Genomic DNA, 23,184 nt, shown 5'->3' with positions numbered 1-23,184 from the left:
GACTACACTTCCCGACAGTCTTGGCTTTTAAACTGATTGTCGTTTTCTTGCGCGCGGCGCATGTCGGGACGTGTAGTTCTAGGTAGCGCTTTGACCGTTAGGTTGCAGGGATGAGAAGACATCAACTCCCATGATTCCACAGTGATACCAGCGCCTTGGTTCAATACTGACGTTTACTAGGTACCGGGACTGCGCATGTCCTGCACATGAATGGCTGTTGTGTATATGTATAGCTGTATTTCCCAACCAGGGTGCTTCCAGCTGTTGCAAAACTACAACTCCCAGCATGCCCGGACAGCCTTTGGCTGTCCGGGAATGCTGGGAGTTGTAGTTTTGCACCAACTTGAGTCATTCTGGTTAGTACGCTATTTCAATATGTAAATGTAAAATAGTGTACTATATGTAATTATATGTAATTAAAGTTTAACCCCTTGAGGGCACCACAAATGTAAACTTTTTTGCACCTTCTTTTTTTTCCTCCTTAACCCCTTCATGACCCGAGGTTTTTCCGTTTTTGCGCTTTCGTTTTTTCCTCCTCACCTTTAAAAAACCATAACTCTTTCAATTTTGCACCTAAAAATCCAATTGATGGCTTATTTTTTGCGCCGCCAATTCTACTTTGCAGTGACATCAGTCATTTTACCCAAAAATCTACGGCAAAATGGAAAAAAAAATAATTGTCAGACAAGATTGAAAAAAAAAAAAACACACCCTTTTGTAACTTTTGGGGGCTTCCGTTTCTACGCAGTACATTGTTCGGTAAAAATGACACCTTATCTTTATTCTGTAGGTCCATACGGTTAAAATGATCCCCTACTTATATAGGTTTGATTTTGTCGTATTTCTGGAAAAAATCATAACTACATGCAGGAAAATTTATATATTTACAATTGTCATCTTCTGACCCCTATAACTTTTTAATTTTTCTGTGTACGGGGCGGAATGAGGGCTCATTTTTTGCGCCATGATCTGAAGTTTTTAGCGGTACCATTTTTGTAATAATCAGACGTTTCCTCTGGACGGGTTTTGATAAATCCCCCCTATTATCTTTATTCTGTAGGTCCATACGATTACAATGATACCCGATTTTTATAGGTTTTGTTTTATTTTACTACTTAAAAAAAAAAAAAAGTTATATATTTTTGTAAAAAAATTGGTATGCTTAAAGGGTACCTTTCATCAAAAAAACTTTTGATATATTATAGATTCATGTATACAGAATAACTTTCCAATTTCATGTTATAAAAAAATATGCTTCTTTCTATTTAATTTTCCACTTTGAAAAAATGACCCCTAGGGGTCTCCCTAGCAGTCCTTTTTTTTATATAGATTTCAGACTTATGCTGGAGTCCTAAATCTCAGACTGCAGCCGGGACACAGACAAGCTCAGCACTGCTCCCTGCCAGGGAGTTTGTCTGTGTCCCGGCTGCAGTCTGAGATTTAGGACTCCAGCATGAGTCTGAAATCTATAAAAAAAAAAAGGACTGGTAGGGAGACCCCTAGTGGTCATTTTTTCAAAGTGGAAAATTAAATAGAAAGAAGCATATTTTTTAATAACATGCAATTGGAAAGTTATTCTACATACATTAATCTATAGTATATCAAAAGTTTTTTGATGAAAGGTACCCTTTAAAAATGGTCATCTTTTCACCCCTATAGTATTCCCCCCCCCCGTATACAGGCAGTATGAGAACGCATTTTTTGCGCCATAGACTGTAGTTTCTTTCAATACCCTTTTGATTAGACATTTTAATCACTTTTTATTTATATGTAATGGCCAAAAATAAGCAATTCCGGAGGTTGTATACATTTTTACGTTTACACAATTCACCATGCAGTTTTATTAAAGGAGATCTGCAGCTGCATATAACTGATCCCCTATCTGTGGCTCTACCCATGAAGGAGGCCGCCTGACGCTGCAGCTGACACGCCCCCTCCATGTATCTCTATGGGAGAGGTGTAGATGCGGCGTTCGTGCTTTCCTATAGAGCTGGAGGGGGCGAGTCCGTCGACCTCAGTAAGGTGGACAAACCTCAGTGATGTGAAGAAAACTGGAGATCGCGGGGGTCCCAGCGGTCAGACCCCTGCGATTAAACACTTATATCCCCTAACCTGCGTATAGGGAATAAGTTACCATATTTTTCGCCGTATAATACGTCTTATATGGTGAATACACACCTATCGGGACGGTCCCTGCGGCCATCAACGGCCGGGACCCGCGGCTAATACAGGACATCACCGATCGTGGTGATGCCCTGTATTAACCCTTCAGATGCGGCGATCAAAGCTGACCGCCGCATCTGAAGCAAAAGTCGAGCTTACAGGACACCGGGAGGGACCTTACCTGCCTCCTCGGTGTCTGCTCCGTGCCGGGATCCCCCTGCATGGCCGGCGCTCTCCATCACGTCGTCACGCACGCCATCCCGTCATCCAATAGGAGCGGCGTGCGTAGCGACGTGATGACGGCGACGGAGAGCGTGGATCCCGGGGAAGAGGACGTCCGGAGGGTCGGGGACACCCCGGGGACGCGGTGACAGCGATGGAGCGACATCCAGGGGCGCGGTGACGGGTCCGGAGCGGCGGGGACACGTGAGTATTACCTCCTACCAGTGGTCTTCAACCTGCGGACCTCCAGATGTTGCAAAACTACAACTCCCAGCATGCCCGGACAGCCAACGGCTGTCCGGGCATGCTGGGAGTTGTAGTTTTGCAACATCTGGAGGTCCGCAGATTGAAGATCACTGTTGGGTGCAGAATCTTTTTTTTCTAGGTTTTGCACCTTTAAAATTGGGTGCGTCTTATATACCGGTGCGTCCTATAGGGCGAAAAATACTGTATGTACTGCTGTAGTACTCCTCTAACATTATATTTTATTAGTTTCCGCACTCACAGATACCAGATGTTTATGGGTTGTTGTTTTATTTTTATTTTTTTTTTACATTTTTTTATTAAAAAAAATAGGAAAAGGGGAGTGATTGAAACTTTTATTACAGGAGGAGCTTATTCATATTTATTAACTTAAAAAAAATAATATTCACAATTTTTTTTAGTCCTCAAAAGCAACTATTATAAGCAATCTTATGATTGCTTATACAGTCCAATGCTGTGCCATAGCATAGCATCAATCAGTGATATCAGCACTCTGCACAAGAGTGACTATTTTACTGGCCCATGATTGGAGTTGGGGGGAGGAGAGGTCGTGGGAGTTGTTGGGGCCGATGAGGGCCCCAAACCAAGCAGCAGCTGCCAATTTAGATGCCATGAACAGAATTGATCACAGCATTTAGAGGTTTAGCATGATCACTGATATCTGGCATTAGTGGTGATCCCCGGCTGCTGATAGCAAGTCAGTACTGACCAGCTATGAAGCGAGGGCAGCTCCGGAGTTTACTTGATAGTCCCCTAGCCTGCACAAAATGTACATTTACATTGTGTATCGCCAAGGAGATACATAGTGCTGCATGGGCTATTAAAGACTGATGTAGAGGTTCTTGTGTAGACATGAGTTTGCAGCCATACTAACTGCAATATCATTACTGAAATTACTTCCTAATGCTTCCTATATTTCCCATAAATCCTTTGGCTGAGGGGGTGGCATTTGATCACTGCACCTGGTCATCTATTAAATGGGCCCTCTCATTAAAACTAATTTTTGCTTTTGCAATCCTTATGGTAAATAAAAATTCTTGTTCAATCTTGTCTACTTGTCCAGAGCACATTTCCCCCATCTTTTGCACAGACTTTGGACTCCTGCTGGCCTGGCAAAAGTCCAAACACAGGAAATGCAGTCTGGAGTGGGGGGGGGGGGGGGGGAGGGGGGATCCAGCATTATCTAATCATAGCTCAACTCACACTTAAAGGGGTACTAATGCCAGAATGTTAAACAGATTTGTAAATTACTTCTATTTTAAAAAAAATCATAATCCTTCCAGTACTTATTAGCGGCTGTATGCTAGAGGAAATTCTGTCTGACCACAGTGCTCTCTGCTGACACCTTAGTCCTTGTCAGGAACTGTCCAGAGCAGGAGAAAATTCCCATAGCAAACATATACTGCTCTGGACAGTTCCTAAAATGGACAAAGGTGTCAGCAGAGAGCACTGTGGACAGACAGAAAAGAAATTGAGAAAGAAGTATACAGCTGCTAACGAGTACTGGAAGGATTAAGATTTTTCAATAGAAGTAATTTACAAATCTGTTTAACTTTTTGGCACCCTGGAGGCTCCCTGCTTGGGAAACACTGACATAGACAGTGATTTACAGCTCCCAGCAGATCTTTATTACTTTTATATGTAAGGATTTGCTTTATCTATATTATCTATTTATTTTTCTTTAATCCTCACTTTCTCCTATTTTCGGATGACATTTTGGGCCTTTAGAACCAATTACCAGGTTTCCATAGAGTTCTGGTCTCAACATACAATGGTCGCCCTGGAAACAATTAATATTGTAACTTGAGGGACCACTGTACTGAGGTGGAAAACTGTTTTTTTTTTTTTTATGAACTGGTGCCAGAAAGTTAAAAAGATTTGTAAATTACTTCTATTTAAAAATCCCAATCCTTCCAGTACTTATTAGCAGCTGTATGCTACAGAGGAAATTATTTTATTTTTGAATTTCCTTTTTGGTCTTGTCCACAGTGCTCTCTGCTGACACATCTGTCCGTGTTAGGAACTGTCCAGAGCAGCATAGGTTTGCAATGGCGATTTTCTCCTGCTCTGGACAGTTCCAGATACGGGCATCAAGTGTCAGCAGAGAGCACTGTGGACAAGACAAAAATGAATTTCCTCTGTGGCATACAGCATATAATAAGTACTGGAAGGATTAAGATTTTTTAATAGAAGTAATTTACAAATCTGTTTAACTTTCTGGCACCACTTGATTTTAAAAAAAAAATAATGTTTTCCACCGGAGTACTCCTTTAACCCCTTAAAGTGTACCTGTCGTCAACAAAAACTGTTCATATACTGTAGATAATACCATTTTATGTATAATTGTAATATACATTGGTTAAAAAAAATGTATGTCTTTGTCCCTGCAGCTTTTGCCTGTGTGTCTCTATGAGGAGTCCAAATACAGCAAGTGAGGGTGGACAAGCAGGGCTCTGTACACTGAGGACAAGCAGGGCTCTGTACACTGAGGACAAGCAGGGCTCTGTACACCGAGGACAAGCAGGGCTCTGTACACCGAAGACGAGCAGGGCTCTGTACACCGAAGACGAGCAGGGCTCTGTACACCGAAGACGAGCAGGGCTCTGTACACCAAGGACGAGCAGGGCTCTGTACACCGAGGACGAGCAGGGCTCTGTACACCGAGGACAAGCGGGGCTCTGTACACCGAGGACAAGCGGTGCTCTGTACACTGAGGACAAGCGGGGCTCTGTACACAGAGGACAAGCGGGGCTCTGTACACTGAGGACAAGCAGGGCTCTGTACACTGAGGACAAGCAGGGCTCTGTACACTGAGGACGAGTAGGGCTCTGTACACTGAGGACGAGTAGGGCTCTGTACACCGAGGAGGAGCAGGGCTCTGTACACCGAGGACAAGCAGGGCTCTGTACACCGAGGACAAGCAGGGCTCTGTACACTGAGGACAAGCAGGGCTCTGTACACTGAGGATAAACAGGGCTCTGTACACTGAGGACAAGCAGGGCTCTGTACACTGAGGACAAGCAGGGCTCTGTACACTGAGGACAAGCAGGGCTCTGTACACTGAGGACAAGCGGGGCTCTGTACACTGAGGGTCTGTGACATGTTCCAGGCTCACACAGCAGGATGATTGACAAGCCAGGAGTCTGCACAGAGCCCTGCTTGTCCTGCCCTCACTTCCTGTATTTGGACTCCTCACAGAAACACAGAGACAGTAGCTGCAGGGACAGCATTTTTTCACCCAAAAATATACAAATATACATATAATGCTATTATCTACATTATATAAAGTTTTTGTTGACAACAGGTACATTTTAAGGACTGGGTCAATTTTAGTTAGTTTTTCCTCCTTTTTTTCTTCTCTTCTGACTGATTTTTTCATATATGCTGCTGTATGAGGGCTCATTTTTTGCATTGTGATCTCTAGTTTTTATCAGTACCATTTCTGTTTTGATGGGACTTTTTTTATTGCTTATTATAATTTTTTATCAGCTTCCCTAAAGGTCCGGCAAGTGCATTTTGCCACATTTAGATGCCGCAATCAACTTCCATTACGGTATCTAAAGGGTTAACATAAGCAGTGAGTCCTGAATGCTGATATCAGCCATTTCTCACTGGCTCCGGAGCTCACTTCAAAGTCCCTTAATGGACACGCAACGTACATGTACATCGCATGTCGTTAAGGGGTTAAGACCATGTAGTATTGGGTTAAAAATGACATTTTCCTTGTATGCTATTAAAAATAAAGGGAAGAAAATTCTTAAAAACATGACATTTTCGTTTTGCTTTACACCTTGAAGATAGTCCTTTTTTATTAGAAGAGTCCCTGAAGGGTTAAGTTCATCTTATGCAACTAAGACTGTATTCACACCACGATCTGACCGGGTCCCCTGAGAAAATGACCAGATGGTAGTCACTAGCTGACTACGATCGGATCCGCAGCCCCATAATGCCATCTGAAGGCTAAGAGACCAGTGTTTCCCAACCAGTGTGCCTCCAGCTGTTGGCTGTCTGGGCATGCTGGGAGTTGTAGTTTTGCAACAGCCGAAGACACACTGCTTACGAAACACTTTGATAGACACCACTTTATTGAAGACTTCCCTGTGAGGCCTGGGACAGATATTAGCTGGAAGTCAAAAGGGAAATCCAAAACACTACAAACATTGCTTTTCAGGCAGTTTGTGGCATTTTGTTCCCATTGACTTCCATCTTTTTGATTTCCAGATTACTGTCATTAGCTAAAACTTTTGGCAACACGTCCACACATGTAAAATGTTGTTGATCTCTAGTTATAAGCCGGGAAGCAGGTAGCAGTGCGGTCGACTGCCGACCCATCCTCCAGATCCAAACTTTTTTCATAGACTTGTATAGAAAAAAAGGTCGGATTTGATTGACAGCTGTGGAGTGAGCGGCATGCTGCCTTAGGGTGCGTTCCCACAGGGCGTATACGCAGCGTATTTTACGCTGCGCAAAATTAACGGCAGCAGCGGGAAATACGCTGCGTATTCCTTGCTCACTATACACACAGGGATTTCCGTCGGCAGCCCTATGTGTGTAGTGAGTTTTAGAGGCGGGGCCGTGTGCCGGCATGACTGTGACGCTTGGCTCCGCCTCCAAAACTCACTACACGCATAGGGCTGCTGCGGGAAATCCCTGTGTGTATAGTGAGCAAGGAATACTCAGCGTATTTCCCGCTGCTGCCGTAAATTTTGCACAGCGTAAAATACGCTGCGTATACGCCCTGTGGGAACGCACCCTAAGGCAGCATGCCGCTCACTCCACAGCTGTCAATCAAATCCGACCTTTTTTTCTACACAAGTCTATGAAAAAAGTTTGGATCTGGAGGATGGGTCGGCAGTCGACCGCGCTGCTACCTGCTTCCCCAGGTTATTATAACTTCTGATTGCAGTGGGTCTCGGTAGTGAGAACTGGTGAGATCAACAATTTTTTTTACATGTGTGGGTAATAGGCCAAATGATGTTTTTTAAATGACAGTTAAGAAGAGGAATTTCAGAGCGTAATTCTGCTCAGAAATTCTGATGCAGCAGAATCCCATTGCTGCAAGTCCATTGCACAGTGCACACTTTGGAATTTCAGCAGCGGAGCTTCTGCTGCTGAAATTTTACTGTCTTAGCGTACGTTCACACGAGCGGACCCACAGCGTATTTTACGCCGCAGATCCGAGGCTGAAGGACCCCTGCATGGTGGCTTTACATGTGCCTGCTCAGAGCGGCAATACGCCACTACGAGCAGACACATTGCGATGTGCGAGTCGCAGCGCACATGCGCAGTATCGCCACCGCTCTCGGCCTAGCTCACGATGTGTTTGAGTACACCGCGCATGCGCGGCAACACGCACATATTGCCGCTCTGAGCAGGCACACGTAAAGACACCATGCAGGGGTCCTTCAGCGGCGGATCTGCAGTGTAAAATACGCTGTGGGTCCGCTCGTGTGAACTTACCCTAAAGAATGATCTTGCTCATCAGCGGAATCCACATTAAAATACATTGCAGTCTATGTGGCTCGCAATGTCCGCACAGTCCTAGAACCGACTCATTCAATGCTGGCTTCCCTTTAGGATCTCAGTCCTGAATTTTTCTGGAAATAGATTCCCCAACATGAACCCTGCCTAACTATTTAATGCATGTGTATTGCATTTTTTTGTGATTATTTTTCACATCCTTAAAGAGGTTCATATAATCATTGAATCATCATTTGTAATGGGGAAAAACTTCACAGAAAAAAATGATGAAGAAAAAAAAAAAAATAATAATAATTTATATATATATATATATATATATATATATATATATATATATATATATATATATATATATATATTTATATATATACACACATACATACAGTGGTCCCTCAAGTTACAATATTCATTGGCTCCAGGATGACCATTGTATGTTGAAACCATCGTATGTTGAGACCAGAACTCTATGGAAACCTGGTAATTGGTTCTGAAGACCCCAAAATGTCATCCAAAAATAGGAAAAAGCGAGGATTAAAGAAAACTAAGTAGATAACTAATATAGATAAAGCAAATCCTTACATATAAAAGTAATAAAGATCTGCTGGGAGCTGTAATCACTGTCTATGTCAGTGTTTCCCAACCAGAGTGCCTCCAGATGTTGCAAAACTACAACTCCCAGCATGCCCGGACAGCCTTCGGAAACACTGGTCTATGTAGAGGACAGAAGCTTCTTCAGGGTCCTGTACAGAACACGCAGTGTCCTAAAAAAAAGGAAAATGGAGCCGCCCTCACCTGATGTCCAAAGGAGAAGCTAACCCTGGTACAGGTAAAGAGTACAGAAAATGTAATACCTCCCTGTACTGTAGGGGGCGCTACCAGACACCAGTCAGTGTATACACTTCAGTAATACAGGTAAAGAGTACAGAACATGTAATACCTCCCTGTACTGTAGGGGGCGCTACCAGACACCAGTCAGTGTATACACTTCAGTAATACAGGTAAAGAGTACAGAACATGTAATACCTCCCTGTACTGTAGGGGGCGCTACCAGACACCAGTCAGTGTATACACTTCAGTAATACAGGTAAAGAGTACAGAACATGTAATACCTCCCTGTACTGTAGGAGGTGCTACCAGACACCAGTCAGTGCATGCACTTCAGTAATACAGGTAAAGAGTACAGAACATTTAATACCTCCCTGTACTGTAGGGGGCGCTACCAGACACCAGTCAGTGCGTACACTTTAGGAATACAGGGGTTTTACCATTGAAATATCCATTCTGATTGGTCGGTTCTTCCAGTCATTGACACATTTCGCAGATTCCATAGCATTGCATGTTGAGTCTGGTTTCAAGTTACAATGGTCCAGAAAAGACCATTGTATTTTGAAACTATTGTATGTTGAGGCCATTGTAAGTTGAGGGATCACTGTATATACTTAAAGTGTACCTGTAAATATAAAGAAAAACCCTTGGACACATCCTAAGGACAAGTCAGACGTTTTTAATCGGTCAGGGTCTGAGGGTTCCGACCCTGATCGATGATACAAAACTGTCACATGATACAAAACCGGTAGAGAACGCACTTCTCTTGGCTCGTTCTACGTTCTGCGACGTGTCAAGTTTTTTTTTTTTTTTTTTTTAATGGCAGTGCCCATTTAAAGGCTATTTTGAGAGAGAAAAAGCTACAAAAGACACAAAACCACAAAAAAATAAACAAAGCACTGTACCTGTAGTGTAAGTAACACAATCAAATAAAACCCAACCAACATTAGGGTTCTGCTCTACATTGTTACAACAACTATAAGTTCTCTGTAAAATATCTAGTCCTTATTGTAGCTGGTAACTGTATCTACTATCTTCAGATGTAGAAAAAGTTTTAATATTGTCAGGGGCTTTTTTTTGCCTTCCTCTGGATCAACACTATAGGCTGATCTGGATGGATGGATGTCTTTTTTTCAGCCGTACAAACGATGTAACTATATGATAGTAATCAGAATAGGCCATAACTCTTCAGGATGTATCGCTTGGTGGGGACAAGGAATAAAGGGGTACTCCACTGGCCAGCGTTCGGAAGTGAATGTTCCGAACGCTGTTTTCGAGCCGCGGGGGTCGGCCACGCCCATTGTAACATCATGGCCACGCCCCCTCAATGCAAGTCTATGGGAGGGGGCGTGACGGTAGTCACGCCCCCTCCCATAGACTTGCATTGAGGGGACGTGGCCATGACATCACAAGGGGCGTGGCCGACCCCCCGCCTCTCGAAAGCCCCTCGAAAGCCTCTCGAAAGCCCCTTTAAGAACAGCCCTTCTAAGAGGCGGACGAGGACTGAAGCTTCACTTTACAATGGATCTTTTTATGCACCATAAGAGAAAACAATAATATGAAACTTTTCCCGCATTCGCACTGGTAAGGCTTTACATAAGGCTCCTCATCTTGGACATCGCTGTCATACTCCAGGTTGTCCACGATAAGCTCTTGTGCCTTGTGTGTTGTTCTCTGGTGTCTGTAGAGGTGTGATGTGCACGTGTAACTTTTACCACACGCACATTTGTAAGGTTTTTCGATTTTACTTTCGCCAGCCCGATTCCTCGTACTTGCCGGGACGTTCCCGTCTTGGTGAGTCCTTTGGTGTCGGTAGAGATGAGAACTAGAAGTGTAGCTTTTCCCACAATGACAAACATAAGGTTTTATCCCCCCTGGGACTTCTGTCTCTGTATCTTCTACAGAGTCACCTCCATGTTCCTCAATCTGTTCCTTCTTGGCGTGGATTCTCTGGTGGCGGTTCAGATGGGACCTACAGCTGAACATCTTCCCACAGTGACATAAATAAGGACTAGCACTTTCTTTATTTCCATCTACGTGAGATTTCTGATGTCTGTAAAGATGAGAGCTGCATGTATACCTCTTACCACAAGCACATACATAATCCTTCAATGGACTTACGTCTGCACCAGGCTCGATTTTAGTCTCTGTACCCACTTGGCACGTCTTCAGATGTCTGTTTAGATGAGAACTGATGGTAAAGCTCTTCCCACAGATGCATGGAAAAGACTTTTCGATCGGGGTCTTCATTTTAGAAGGTCCTCCATCACGACTACTGCTTGTCTTTTCATGTCCTATGTGAGCCTTCAGGTGTCTATTGAGATTGGAGTTCCTGCTGTAGCTTTTGCCACATACACAAGTATATGACTTTGACTGCTTGGTTTGTGATAGTATTGTACTTTGGGACTTTTCAGATTTTTCTTCAGGAACATTTTCTTCTTCCTTTACAGTTGTTGAGTTGAGTACAGACTGACTGAGTATACTGTTCCGGTCAGTCAATAAATCAGTTTCCACCAGATTTTCTTTAGAATTATCAATAGCTTTTTTGAAGACAGTTGACTTATCATCTTCTAATGTCTTATTACCAAAATAATTATCAATAGCTTTTTTGAAGACAGTTGACTTATCATCTTCTAATGTCTTATTACCAAAATAATTATCAATCGCTTTTTTGAAGACAGTTGACTTATCATCTTCTAAGGTCTCATTACCAAAAGTGGAACTTTCTGCAACGATACAGTTTCCATTGGTCAAACTAGAATCTATTTTGGTTTCACCAGACCTTTTATACTCTCCATTATTTATGGTTTCCTGCTTAACCTTGCATAGATGGTCCTCATAGGGACCCGAGCCACCAGAAGAGACCGAGTACACCGTCAATGAGGAATCACTAGGTTTAGACTTCTTCCATTCATTTGATGCTATTAAAGATTTCTCTTTAGAAGCTCTTTTCCTTGTATGTGCCATATTCCACTCACTTTTAAAGCCTGCGCTTCTTCACCTTCGTAGGACGTCAACTCTCACTGGAGCATGTGATCGGAATCTGCTGGACAGAAGCAGAAATATACAACATTACCAACATCATCAGTATGTTGCGTAGGAATTAGCCATATGTCACTGATACCAAAATCTAGTGCTGGACGGTATGACCAAAAATGTGGATCACGGTATTTTTCAAATTTATGGTGGTTCCATGGTATTTGACAGTATTTTTTTCCCCACTCATTTCCCCCTAACCCCCCCCCCCCCCGAATGAATTATCAGCCAGAGTGCGCTGGGGAACTAATCATATATGACCCGCGGGCGCTGCTCTGCTCCCCCCCCCCCACCGAATGAACGATCAGCTGCAGCGCTGTCCCCACATCGGGGGCCTAATCATGTTACCCATAGGCGCTGCTCTCCTTCTGTGAGCCTCGCCCCTTAAAGCGCTGAAAGCCAGTGGCCCACTGTCTTTCAGTGCTTTCAGGGGAGGTGACAGCTTCCATTCTCCGAACTGAAGTCCTGCGCCCACGGCTCACAACTCATTAATTTCCAGCACCTGCGGGTAACATGATTAGTCCCCCGATATGGGGACAGGGCTGCATTCGAGGGAGGGAGGGCCCGATCGGTATTGCGGTATAGGGAAAAAATTCATATCGTACAGAAAAAACACACCGGTATTCGGTATGAACCGGTATACCGCCCAGCACTACCAAAATCATTCCTTATTTACATGGGTTTCCAGCTGCCGTGAAACAACTTCCAGCATGCTAATAGTTGTAGTGGAGCAATACAGGTTTACAATCTATCTTCACCATCTAACTATAATGATGACACATCTATGACAAGATGTACATGATCATGTACATTTCTAAAATCTGACTGTAAAATAAGATATCACAGAAATGGAATCAGAAAGCTGATGATGCACATTTTAGGACAATGGTTTGCAGTCAAACCCCAACAGTGTCTGGAGTTCCATTCTGGCCTCACTTCTAGCTGGTAGAAGGTTCAGAGCAAACAAGCAATTCCATAAATAAACTACTATAAAGATCACTGATCGTATAATGGACTCGTTTAGTTCTAGCAAACTGTCAAAGGCTCTGTTTAGCTATTTCTTAGAATCTGTTCCCGCTTATAATGGAAACGACAGCACATTGTCAGATTTCATACAACCGACACCATCGGTGGCCAACATACCCATAATTTTGAATATGCATGCTATTCTTACAAAAAATTCTTAAAGCGCTACTCCAGTGATGGTCTAGCGGCAGTCCGAGCCATAGACTTGTGTGAGACTACAGTGTTCAATCTATGTTTTTTGTAGAAGTCCCATAGACTTAGATTGAACGTAGATTGAACGCTGTGGTCTAGCGCAAAGATCACTGAAGTTGCGCTTTTAGGAATCTACTGGAGATGTAAAGCCGTGGTCATAACTGTTCCTGGGAAGGAATCCAGGAAAGCTCAGTAATACCTAGAGGCCTTGTGTCAGGGTCCGGATAGGTATGCAGCGAGGACACTGGTGGTGGATCCTCTGTGTCAGTGGGGTGATGACGTGGGCCGTACCAGGGGAATGGAGTCTAAGGGGTTACTGGTTTTCACCAGAGCCCGCCGCAAAGCGGGATGGACTTGCAGCGGCAGGTAACCCCCAGGTCGTTCCACCCGATAGCGACTCAACCCCAGCTGATAGCTGAGACAGGCGCGGTACAGAAGGACAAGGCAAGAGCAAGGTCGGACGTAGCAGAAGGTCAGGGCAGGCAGCAAGGGTTGTAGTCAGGAGCAACAGCAGAAGGTCTGGAACACAGGCTTGGGAACACAGAAAACGCTTTCACTGGGCACTAGGCAACAAGATCCGGCGATGACAGGAAGGGGAGGTGGGTTTTTATAAGGAGGGCACAGGTGCAGGTACTGATTGGGCCAAGCGCCAATCAATGGCGCACTGGCCCTATAAATCTCAGAGAGCCGGCGCGCGCGCCCTAGGGAGCGGGGCCGCGCGCACCGGGACTGAGCAGACGGAGGACGGGGCAGGTGAGGAGATTGGGATGCGAGCCGCGGGACGCATCCCCGCTGGTGACACTAGTGCAGTGCTCCCGGTCAGCGGGTCTGACCGGGGCGCTGCACGGAGGTGAACGCCGCGAGCGCTTCGGGGAGGAGCAGGGACCCGGAGCGCTCGGCGTAACACCTTGGCAATGAATATATTGATAATCACAAAGCTTTTCTACAGTATCAGTATCCTCCTCAAGACAACAAGCTCTAAAACAATTTACATCTATAAGATAAAGAAAAATGATGAAAAATGGCAGTCAATGCTGTACGTGGAAGGGGGGTCCAGAATTAAAGGTTAAAAGGTTAAAACCATTCTTGCATTTTCCCAATGCAATAAGGCAACGGAGAATTTCTTTCTTGAACATTTTTATTTTTTCAGATGCTGATATAACAAGAAACACCTTCAACAAGTAAAACTTTTCACCAAACAACAATTGACATCTTAATAAATAACAATAGTAAAAGAATAGTAACAAGAATCCTCTCGTTGTCATTGGTGGTGAGGTAGAACATTTCTTCTTCTTCTTTAAAGGTGAAATTGCAGATTATTGTTAGAAAACAAAAACAAATTACAAGACCCATTAGAAAAAAGACCGGTGAGGGTCCAGAAGCTTCAATTATCTTAAAGGGGTATTCCAGGCCAAAACTTTTTTTTTATAAATATTTATATTTATATATATATATATATATATATATATATATCAACTGGCTCCGGAAAGTTAAACAGATTTGTAAATTACTTCTATCAAAAAATCTTAATCCTTCCAATAGTTATTAGCTTCTGAAGTTGAGTTGCTGTTTTCTGTCTGACTGCTTTCTGATGACTCACGTCCCGGGAGCTGTGCAGTTCCTATGGGGATATTTTCCCATCATGCACAGCTCCCGGGACGTGACATCATCATTGAGCAGTTAGACAGAAAACTTCAGAAGCTAATAACTATTGGAAGGATTAAGATTTTTTAATAGAAGTAATTTACAAATCTGTTTAACTTTCCGGAGCCAGTTGATATATAAAAAAAAGTTTTTGCCTGGAATACCCCTTTAACTTTGTTCCTCCAGACATTTATGGCATATGGATAGCCAGTCATAAATAAGTGTGTTTGACCACTAGAACTAACTACAAAGCTCCTTTATGCATGATGATTGGTACAAGATTGCTTTTAGGCTTTCCAATTTAAGTTGTTTCAACCAAGATCAGCATTGGAAAAATGGTGAGGACCCTGAGGGGCATTTGTTTTTTACAAACAGTGGTCCCTCAACATACGATGGTAATTCATTCCAAATGAACCATCGTTAGTTGAAACCATCGTATGTTGAGGGATCCGTGCAATGTTAAGTATAGGAAGTTATACTCACCTGTCCCCACCTCTCCTGACCATCACCACTGCCCTGGATGTCGCCCTCCATCGCTGTCGCCGCGTCCCCGGGGTGTCCCGGACGCTCCGGACTGCCTCTGCTGGCCAGGATAGTCGCTCTTCATCGCCGTCATCACGTCGCTGCGCACGCCGCTCCTATTGGATGACGGGACGGCGTGCGCGGCGACGTGAAGACGATGAAGGAGAGCAACGGCGATGCAGCGGAGCCCCAAGAGGGCAGTCCGGAGCGCCGGGGACAGGTGAGTGACCATCATCGGAGCACACGGGGCACCTTAAACGGCTATCCGGTGTCAGCTGAAGCAGTCTGCACTGCCGGATAGCAATTTATGCGATGGCCCCGACATACAAAAGCATCGCATGTTGAAATTATCGTATGTCAGGGCCATCGCAGGTCGGGGGATCACTGTATAGAAGGCAGTCATGGTTGCTGTGAAGTTGAGGTAGTATAATTTAACCTAAGAATGTCCATATCTGAAAGGCCGAAAAGTGGCTGAGGCTGTACATGGAAATCACACTTTACTCTTGATGCTGAGGTAGTATAATACGGCCTTAAAGGGGTACTCCGCTGCTCAGCCCGCTCCCATAGACTTGCATTGAGGGAGCGGGGCGTGACATCATGGGGGGGGCGGGGCTATGACATCACGAGCTCCCGGCGATGGCTCCAGCGTTCGGAACAGTTTGTTCCAAACGCTGAGCAGCGGAGTACCCCTTTAAGACAGACCTGAAGTGGTCTACTGCCTTGTGGTGCCAAACATGAATCCAAGAGCATCCATGTATGAGAGGCCAAATAGTGGCTCAGGCTCCCTGTCAAGGTCACACTGTACTCCTCTGCTCATTCCTTTAACCACTTGTATCCCGACACTTCTTTTACTTACATTCGGATCAGTCTTGGTCCAGTTGTTCGTCTTATTCAGGGAATAGTCACTATCCACCCCGCTGGAAATCTTCTCTCTCTTTTCTGAGCTCTCACCCATGTTTTCCGCACATGCTCTCTTTTGAGGGCGTGAGACATCTGAAGGCATGCCCCCAAATATTGTTGGCACAGTACCCTTCCTGAGACTCCTTCTAAATTCACAATTAATGTAAGTCTGTGGGGAGAAATGCCTTCAACAAATTCTATACAAATTTTTTTTCCCCATCTAGAACCTTCTGGGCAAAGTCATCATTATCACAGAAGTCTTGGGGAATTTGGCGCAACCATGATTTTATGATTTCTTTATTTTTGGGGAATCAGCGCGGAGTGATGTCATTGTCCTTTTTCCAGCCGTTATAACATGATTTGACAATACAGGATGGCATTCTGTAAAATAACGAAAATGGGCAACATTTTTGGAAATTGTGTGAAAGAAGAACATTTAAACCTATTTAAATAAATAACGATCCAATTGTAGTGATATCCAGCTCCATTAAGTAGCCGCAGCGTCTCGGACCGAGACAGACCAGGTTCATATTCAAATAGAAAAGAAAAAATGGTCCAGCGCAATCAAGTCGATGAATTACGAGGAATTTATTGGATAAAAACGACACAGGTACAGGTAAGTGACCTGTACCTGTGTGGTTTTTATCCCAAAAATTCCTCATAATTCATCGACTTGACAGCGCTGGACAATTTTTTCTTTTCTATTTAAATAAATGTACAGTTTGTAGCACAGTCACAGAAGAAAGTGACTGCTGGGAAGTATTAAAGGGTCTATATGGAAGCATGTGGAAGGATCCTTCTAAATGACTCGAATTCACTTCAAAATTTTTGCCTTTATTTAAATTTTTCAGGATTTTTTCAGGCTGCTTTCACACTATAAAAATACCTCCGTTATAAACGCCCATTATTAAAACCCTGGAAATCGTCCGTTAAACGGCCATTGGAAAATCCCATTATAGTCTAATGAATTTTTCTAATAGCCGTTTTAACCCGTTATCGCCAGTTATTAATAACGGCCGTTATTTTGTGACGGGCGATAGTGACGGGAGAAATAGTGCATGCACTATTTCTTCCGTTCATTCGCCCATCACAAAATAATGCCCGTTATTAATAACTGGTTAAAACGGCTATTGGAAAAATCCCATAGACTATAATGGGATTTTCTGATGGCCGTTAGGGATTTTCTAACGGCCGATTTTAAAGATTTTTATGACGGATGTTCATTGCGGATTAATTTTTATAGTGTGAAAGGGGCCTAAGTCATTGCCCCTGATAACATCACATTCTGCGATGAAACATGTAGGGCAGCTGTGTAAAAGGTTTTAATAAACAGCAGGGATCCCTGCACTACAACTCCTGAAGGCATGCAAAAGATACACGTAGGCTTATATCAGCTACATATAAGTGATGCCTGCTGGCAACCATGGCTTAGGTAGTAATGTTTGTATTTAGGCAGGGCCCTGCTAAGCTTTTAACTTCGGATCCAAACTATCAAAATGTAAGTTTAATCCAGGAGTGGACAAACAGGATAGTGGTATTCTGTCTTTAGGCAGAATTGTTCGTAAAATTAGCGTGTTATATCCGCAAGTTTAATTTCAGAGTTGATGATTAAGCCAATTACTCAAAGACTGAACCTTTCAGCAAAATGGCGGGGGGGGGGGGGGGGGGGGGGAGGGGTTCACCCAAACAGCACCACATGAACTGGCATCTTTTGAAGCTGACCAGGTGATTTCAGAGGTATCTTCCATGGCCACTTATTTGCGTAACCCGGCTGTCAGCATTTTGCAAAACTTGGTAAGAAACATACAAACATAAAAAAAATAATCTAATTTTATTAAGTGAAAGCAGCATAACAGCTAGTGTGGATATGCTGAATGCCTGGAGCAGGTGGGCGCAGACTGATGATGTCACTCACCAGTTCTACCCTCATATCACTCTACGTATTATTTTAAACCCCATAATAATTTTTTGTGTGATATGGAGGGCAGAAAGGAAACCTGTCAACAGATTTTACCATCTATAACGTGTGGCAATGCGTTATATATAATAAAACCTTCTTCCTCACCATGCCATTTATGCCAGCAGTGATGGTGAGGATATGAAGTTTGAAAGGTGTCCCTGCCGTAAGCAGTCCCTTGGGCGGGAGCCATCCTCTTCTAGTTCCGTTTGCTCAGGCTGTAATCGCAACCCCCTCAGTGTGACTGACAGCCTAGGCATGGCCCACGTCATTGCTCTGCTCCGTCTGCCGAAGGAGCAGGGCAGTAGCGCAGTCTGTCAATCACGCTGAGGGGGCATGATTACAGCTGAAGCAGACGGGACTGGGAGAGGATGGCTCCCACCCAGGGGACTACTTACAGGTGGCAGGCAGGGGACACCTTTTAAACTGCATATCCCCACCATCGCTGCCAACAAGAATGTCTCCCTAGGACGATGAGGAAGAAGATTTTACCATATATAAGGTGTTGCCATGCATTATTTATGGCAAAATCCGATTACATGTTATCTTTAAAGGGTGTGGACTGTCACTTTAAATTTGCCACAGTGAGACTTCATTCACACCACATACAACTGGTAGAATACAGCGGGACAAAAAAAGCATCCAGAAGTATGGGGGGGGGGGGGGGGAATCTACTGCTATTCTATAAATAACTTTAATAAATAACCAATAGTAAAAAGTGCACATGTCAGGATCCGGGTTGGTAGCGGGAAGAACACGGGAGTGGATCCTCTGTGTCAGTGAGGTGATGGCGTGGGCTGTACCAGGGGAACGGAATCTAAGGGGTTACTGGTTTTCACCAGAGCCCGCCGCAAAGCGGGATGGACTTGCTGCGGCAGGTAACCCCCAGGTCGTTCCACGCGATAGAGACTCAACCTCACTGACTGCTGAGACAGGCGCGGTACACAAGGACTAGGCAAGGCAAGGTCGGACGTAGCAGAAGGTCTGGGCAGGCGGCAACGGTTCGTAGTCAGGGGCAACGGCAAAGGGTCTGGATACACAGGCAATAGGCACACGGGAACGCTTTTACTGGCACTAGGGCAACAAGATTCGGCAAGGATAGGAAGGGGAAGTGGGTATTTAAGTGTAGGGAGTGATTAGCACTGATTGGGCCAGGCACCAATTAGTGGTGCACTGGCCCTTTAAATTTCAGAGAGCCGGCGCGCGCGCGCCCTAGACAGCGGGGCCGCGCGCGCCGGGACCGGACAGCAGGAGGACGGAGCAGGTGAGAGGATTGGGATGCGACCCGCGGGCGGGCGCGTCCCGCCACGCGGATCGCATCCCCGCCGGTGATAGCAGAGCAGTGCTCCGGTTCAGCGGGTTCGACCGAGACGCTGCACGCAGAAGAACGCCGCGAGCGCTCCGGGGAGGAGCAGGGACCCGGAGCGCTCGGCATAACAGTACGCCCCCCTTAGGTCTCCCCCTCCTTTTGGAGCCCAGGAATCTGCGGACAAGATCTTTATCCAGGATGTTGGCCTCAGGATCCCAGGACCTCTCTTCTGGACCACAATTCTCCCAATCAATCAAAAAAAATATTTTACCTCGGACGATCTTGGAGGCGAGGATCTCTTTGACACAGAAGACATCAGAGGAGCCGGAAACAGGAGCAGGAACAGTGATCTTGGGAGAATAGCGGTTAAATATGAGAGGTTTGAGAAGAGAAACATGGAAAGAGTTGGGAATACGAAGAAAAGGAGGAAGATGGAGCTTGTAAGAGACAGAATTGATTTGATTTTTGATTTTAAAAGGCCCAAGATACCGAGGACCAAGCTTGTAGCTAGGGACACGGAAATGGATGTATTTGGCAGAGAGCCACACTTTGTCACCGGGCAAAGACAGGAGGAACTCTTCTCTTTTAACAGCATGTCTCTTCATGCTAGATGAGGCCAGTAGGAGCGACTTTTGAGTTTCCTTCCAGATAGAGGCGAAGTCTTGTGTCAATTCATCTACGCCAGGGACTCCAGATGAAATGGGAATGGGGAGGGGGGGAAGCGGATGATGGCCGTACACCACAAAAAAATGGGGATTTGGAGGAAGACTCCGAATTTTTGAAATTGTACAAGAATTCCGCCCAGGGCAGAAGGTCGATCCAATCATCTTGACGGGAGGAGACAAAGTGTCGCAGGTAGTCACCAAGAATCTGGTTTACTCTTTCCACTTGTCCATTGTATTGGGGATGATAAGCGGAAGAAACATGTAATTTGATTTTTAATTGACTGCAGAGTGCTCTCCAAAATTTAGAGAGAAATTGGATGCCTCTATCAGAGACGATATGCGTGGGAAGCCCATGGAGACGAAAAATTTGTAGAAAAAATTGTTTCGCCAATTGTGGCACAGAAGGAAGACCTGGAAGCGGGGCAAAATGAGACATTTTGGAAAAACGATCAACGACCACCCAAATGACAGTGTTGCCATGAGATGAAGGTAGGTCAGTGATCCATAGCTATATGGGACCATGGCTGTTTAGGCACAGGTAGAGGAAGGAGAAGACCAGCAGGCTTCTGGCATGGAGTCTTGTCACATGCACACACTGTACAGGCCCGTACGAAATCGGTCACATCTTTCTCCAGGGAAGACCACCAACAGTGTATGGCAATTAACTGTATGGACTTTTTGATTCCAGCATGACCAGCCAGGTGGGAAGAATGACCCCATTTGAGAGTTTGGAGGCGAAGACATGGAGGAACATAAGTTTTTCCTGGAGGAATTGGCACCAGAGAAGCAGGAGCAGAGGAGATCAGACATTCTGGAGGTATGATGTGCTGAGGAAGAGCTTCGGATTCAGAGGCATCGGTGGAACGTGGTAGAGCATCTGCCCTGACATTCTTTTCCGCAGGGCGAAAATGAATCTGAAAATTGAAACGGGCAAAAAACAACGACCATCTAGCCTGGCGAGGATTTAAACGCTGGGCGGACTGAAGATAAGACAAATTTTTATGGTCCGTGTAGATAGTGATGGGATGAAGGGACCCTTCCAGGAGATGTCTCCACTCTTCAAGAGCCAACTTAATGGCCAATAATTCACGGTCACCTATAGAATAGTTTTTTTCAGGAGGAGAAAAATCCGCATGTGACATTTTTTCCCTTAGCGGTTCTTTGTAGGAGGACAGCTCCGGCTCCGACTGAGGAGGCGTCAACCTCGAGGAAGAAAGGCTTGAGAGGATCTGGCCTGGACAAGACTAGTGCAGAGGCAAAGGTAGCTTTGAGGTGGTGAAAGGCTTCCTCCGCCTGCGGTGGCAAGGATTTTGGATTAGCATTTTTCTTGGTCAATGCTACAATAGGAGCAACGATGGTGGAGAAGTGGGGAATGAATTGTCGATAATAATTAGCAAATCCGAGAAATCGTTGGATAGCTCGTAGACCAGTGGGGCGTGGCCAATCTATTACCGCCGATAGCTTGTCAGGGTCCATTTGAAGGCCTTGACCGGACACTATGTATCCCAGGAAGGGTAGACTGCTGCGCTCGAAGAGGCATTTTTCAATTTTGGCATAAAGTTGGTTTTTACGTAGGCGCTGAAGCACTTGACGGACATGGAGAAGGTGTTCGTCTAAGTTGTGGGAAAAAATGAGGATGTCATTAAGATAGACTACCACACAGGAATACAGCATGTCCCGAAAAATCTCATTGATAAAAGTCTTGAAAGACTGCGGGGGCGTTGCACAGCCCAAAAGGCATGACAAGGTATTCAAAGTGTCCATCTCTAGTATTGAAGGCGGTTTTCCATTCATCACCTTCTCGAATACGGATGAGATTAAAGGCACCCCTGAGATCGAGCTTGGTTAAAATTTTAGCTCCCCGCAGGCGATCAAATAGTTCTGAGATGAGAGGCAGAGAATAACGATTCTTTACAGTGATTTTGTTAAGACCGCGGTAATCAATGCAAGGCCGTAGGGATCCATCCTTTTTGGCAACGAAAAAGAAGCCCGCTCCTGCAGGAGATGAAGATTTTCGGATAAAACCCCTTTTAAGGTTTTCTTGCATATATTCAGACATGACCTGCGTTTCAGGAGCGGATAGTGGGAAAATCCTGCCACGGGGTGGATAGTGCCAGGAAGCAAGTCAATAGGACAGTCAAAGGGTCTGTGTGGCAGTAAGACTTCAGCTTGTTTTTTGGAAAAAACGTCAGAATAGTCCTGATAGGCTTTAGGAAGACCTGGCAAAGGCGTGGCGAAGGAGACTTGACAGGTGGGAACAGACTTGAGACATCGTTTGTGGCAAGAAGATCCCCAACTTCTAATGTCCCCAGTGGCCCAGTCGAGGATAGGTGCATGACGCTGGAGCCAGGGCAGACCGAGAAGAATTTCAGAGGTGCAGTTGGGTAATACGAAAAATTCAATACTCTCCTGATGGAGATCTCCAGTGCTCATGAGCAGAGGTTCTGTGCGATAACGCACGGTGCAGACCAGTCTTTCTCCATTCACTGATGAAATGAAAAGAGATTTGACGAGACGGTTAACAGGGATATTGAATTTATTGATGAGGGAGGCTTCAATGAAATTTCCTGGAGAACCAGAGTCCAGAAAGGCCACAGCGGAGAAGGAAGTATTAATATTTGCGGATAGGGAAATCTGCACAGGTATAGTCAGACGTGGAGAGGAGGAATTTACACCTAGTAACGCCTCTCCCGCGTTAACTAGGTGTGTGCGTGCGTTTCCCTGACGCGGAGGACGAATAGGACAGTCCTTTAGGAAATGTTCGGTACTGGCACAGTACAGGCACAAATTTCTATTTCTGCAGCGAGTCCTCTCTTCTTGAGTCAGGCGAGACCGATCCACTTGCATAGCCTCCTCGGCGGAAGGCACAGGAGAAGGTTGCAGTGTACTATGTAAGAGAGGTGTCAAGCGAGGAAATCGCCTGGTGCGAACAAGATCCTTTTCTTGGCGGAGCTCCTGGCGTCTTTCAGAGAAACGCA

At 44.9% G+C, this 23,184-nt stretch overlaps 2 protein-coding genes across 6 annotated transcripts in view; one reads left to right on the top strand and one right to left on the bottom strand.

The window, feature by feature from the left end:
• The first annotated feature begins 67 nt into the window (after positions 1–67).
• Positions 68–23,184, top strand: part of VARS2 (valyl-tRNA synthetase 2, mitochondrial) — a 102,854-nt gene continuing 79,737 nt past the window's right edge. The window contains exon 1 of the mRNA XM_056539194.1: positions 68–180. The gene's annotated coding sequence lies outside the window, so the exon portion shown is untranslated. The remainder of the gene's footprint in view (positions 181–23,184) is intronic.
• LOC130290948 (putative zinc finger protein 702) overlaps positions 10,356–23,184 on the bottom strand; it is a 44,719-nt gene continuing 31,890 nt past the window's right edge. For 3 of the 5 annotated variants that reach the window (XM_056539205.1, XM_056539206.1, XM_056539204.1), the window contains exon 2: positions 10,356–11,998. In XM_056539205.1, coding sequence (XP_056395180.1) covers positions 10,441–11,922 — 1,482 coding nt within the window. In that variant the 5' untranslated portion in view covers positions 11,923–11,998 and the 3' untranslated portion in view covers positions 10,356–10,440. Of the gene's footprint in view, positions 12,002–16,231; positions 16,767–23,184 lie in introns of those variants that run through there. The other 2 variants (XM_056539207.1, XM_056539209.1) reach the window with 2 other exon arrangements.

The sequence above is a fragment of the Hyla sarda genome, chromosome 9, assembly GCF_029499605.1.
Source record: "Hyla sarda isolate aHylSar1 chromosome 9, aHylSar1.hap1, whole genome shotgun sequence".
Taxonomy (NCBI): domain Eukaryota; kingdom Metazoa; phylum Chordata; class Amphibia; order Anura; family Hylidae; genus Hyla; species Hyla sarda.
The sequence above is the reverse complement of the archived record's forward strand: the minus strand, read 5'-3'. Positions and strand labels throughout refer to the sequence as shown.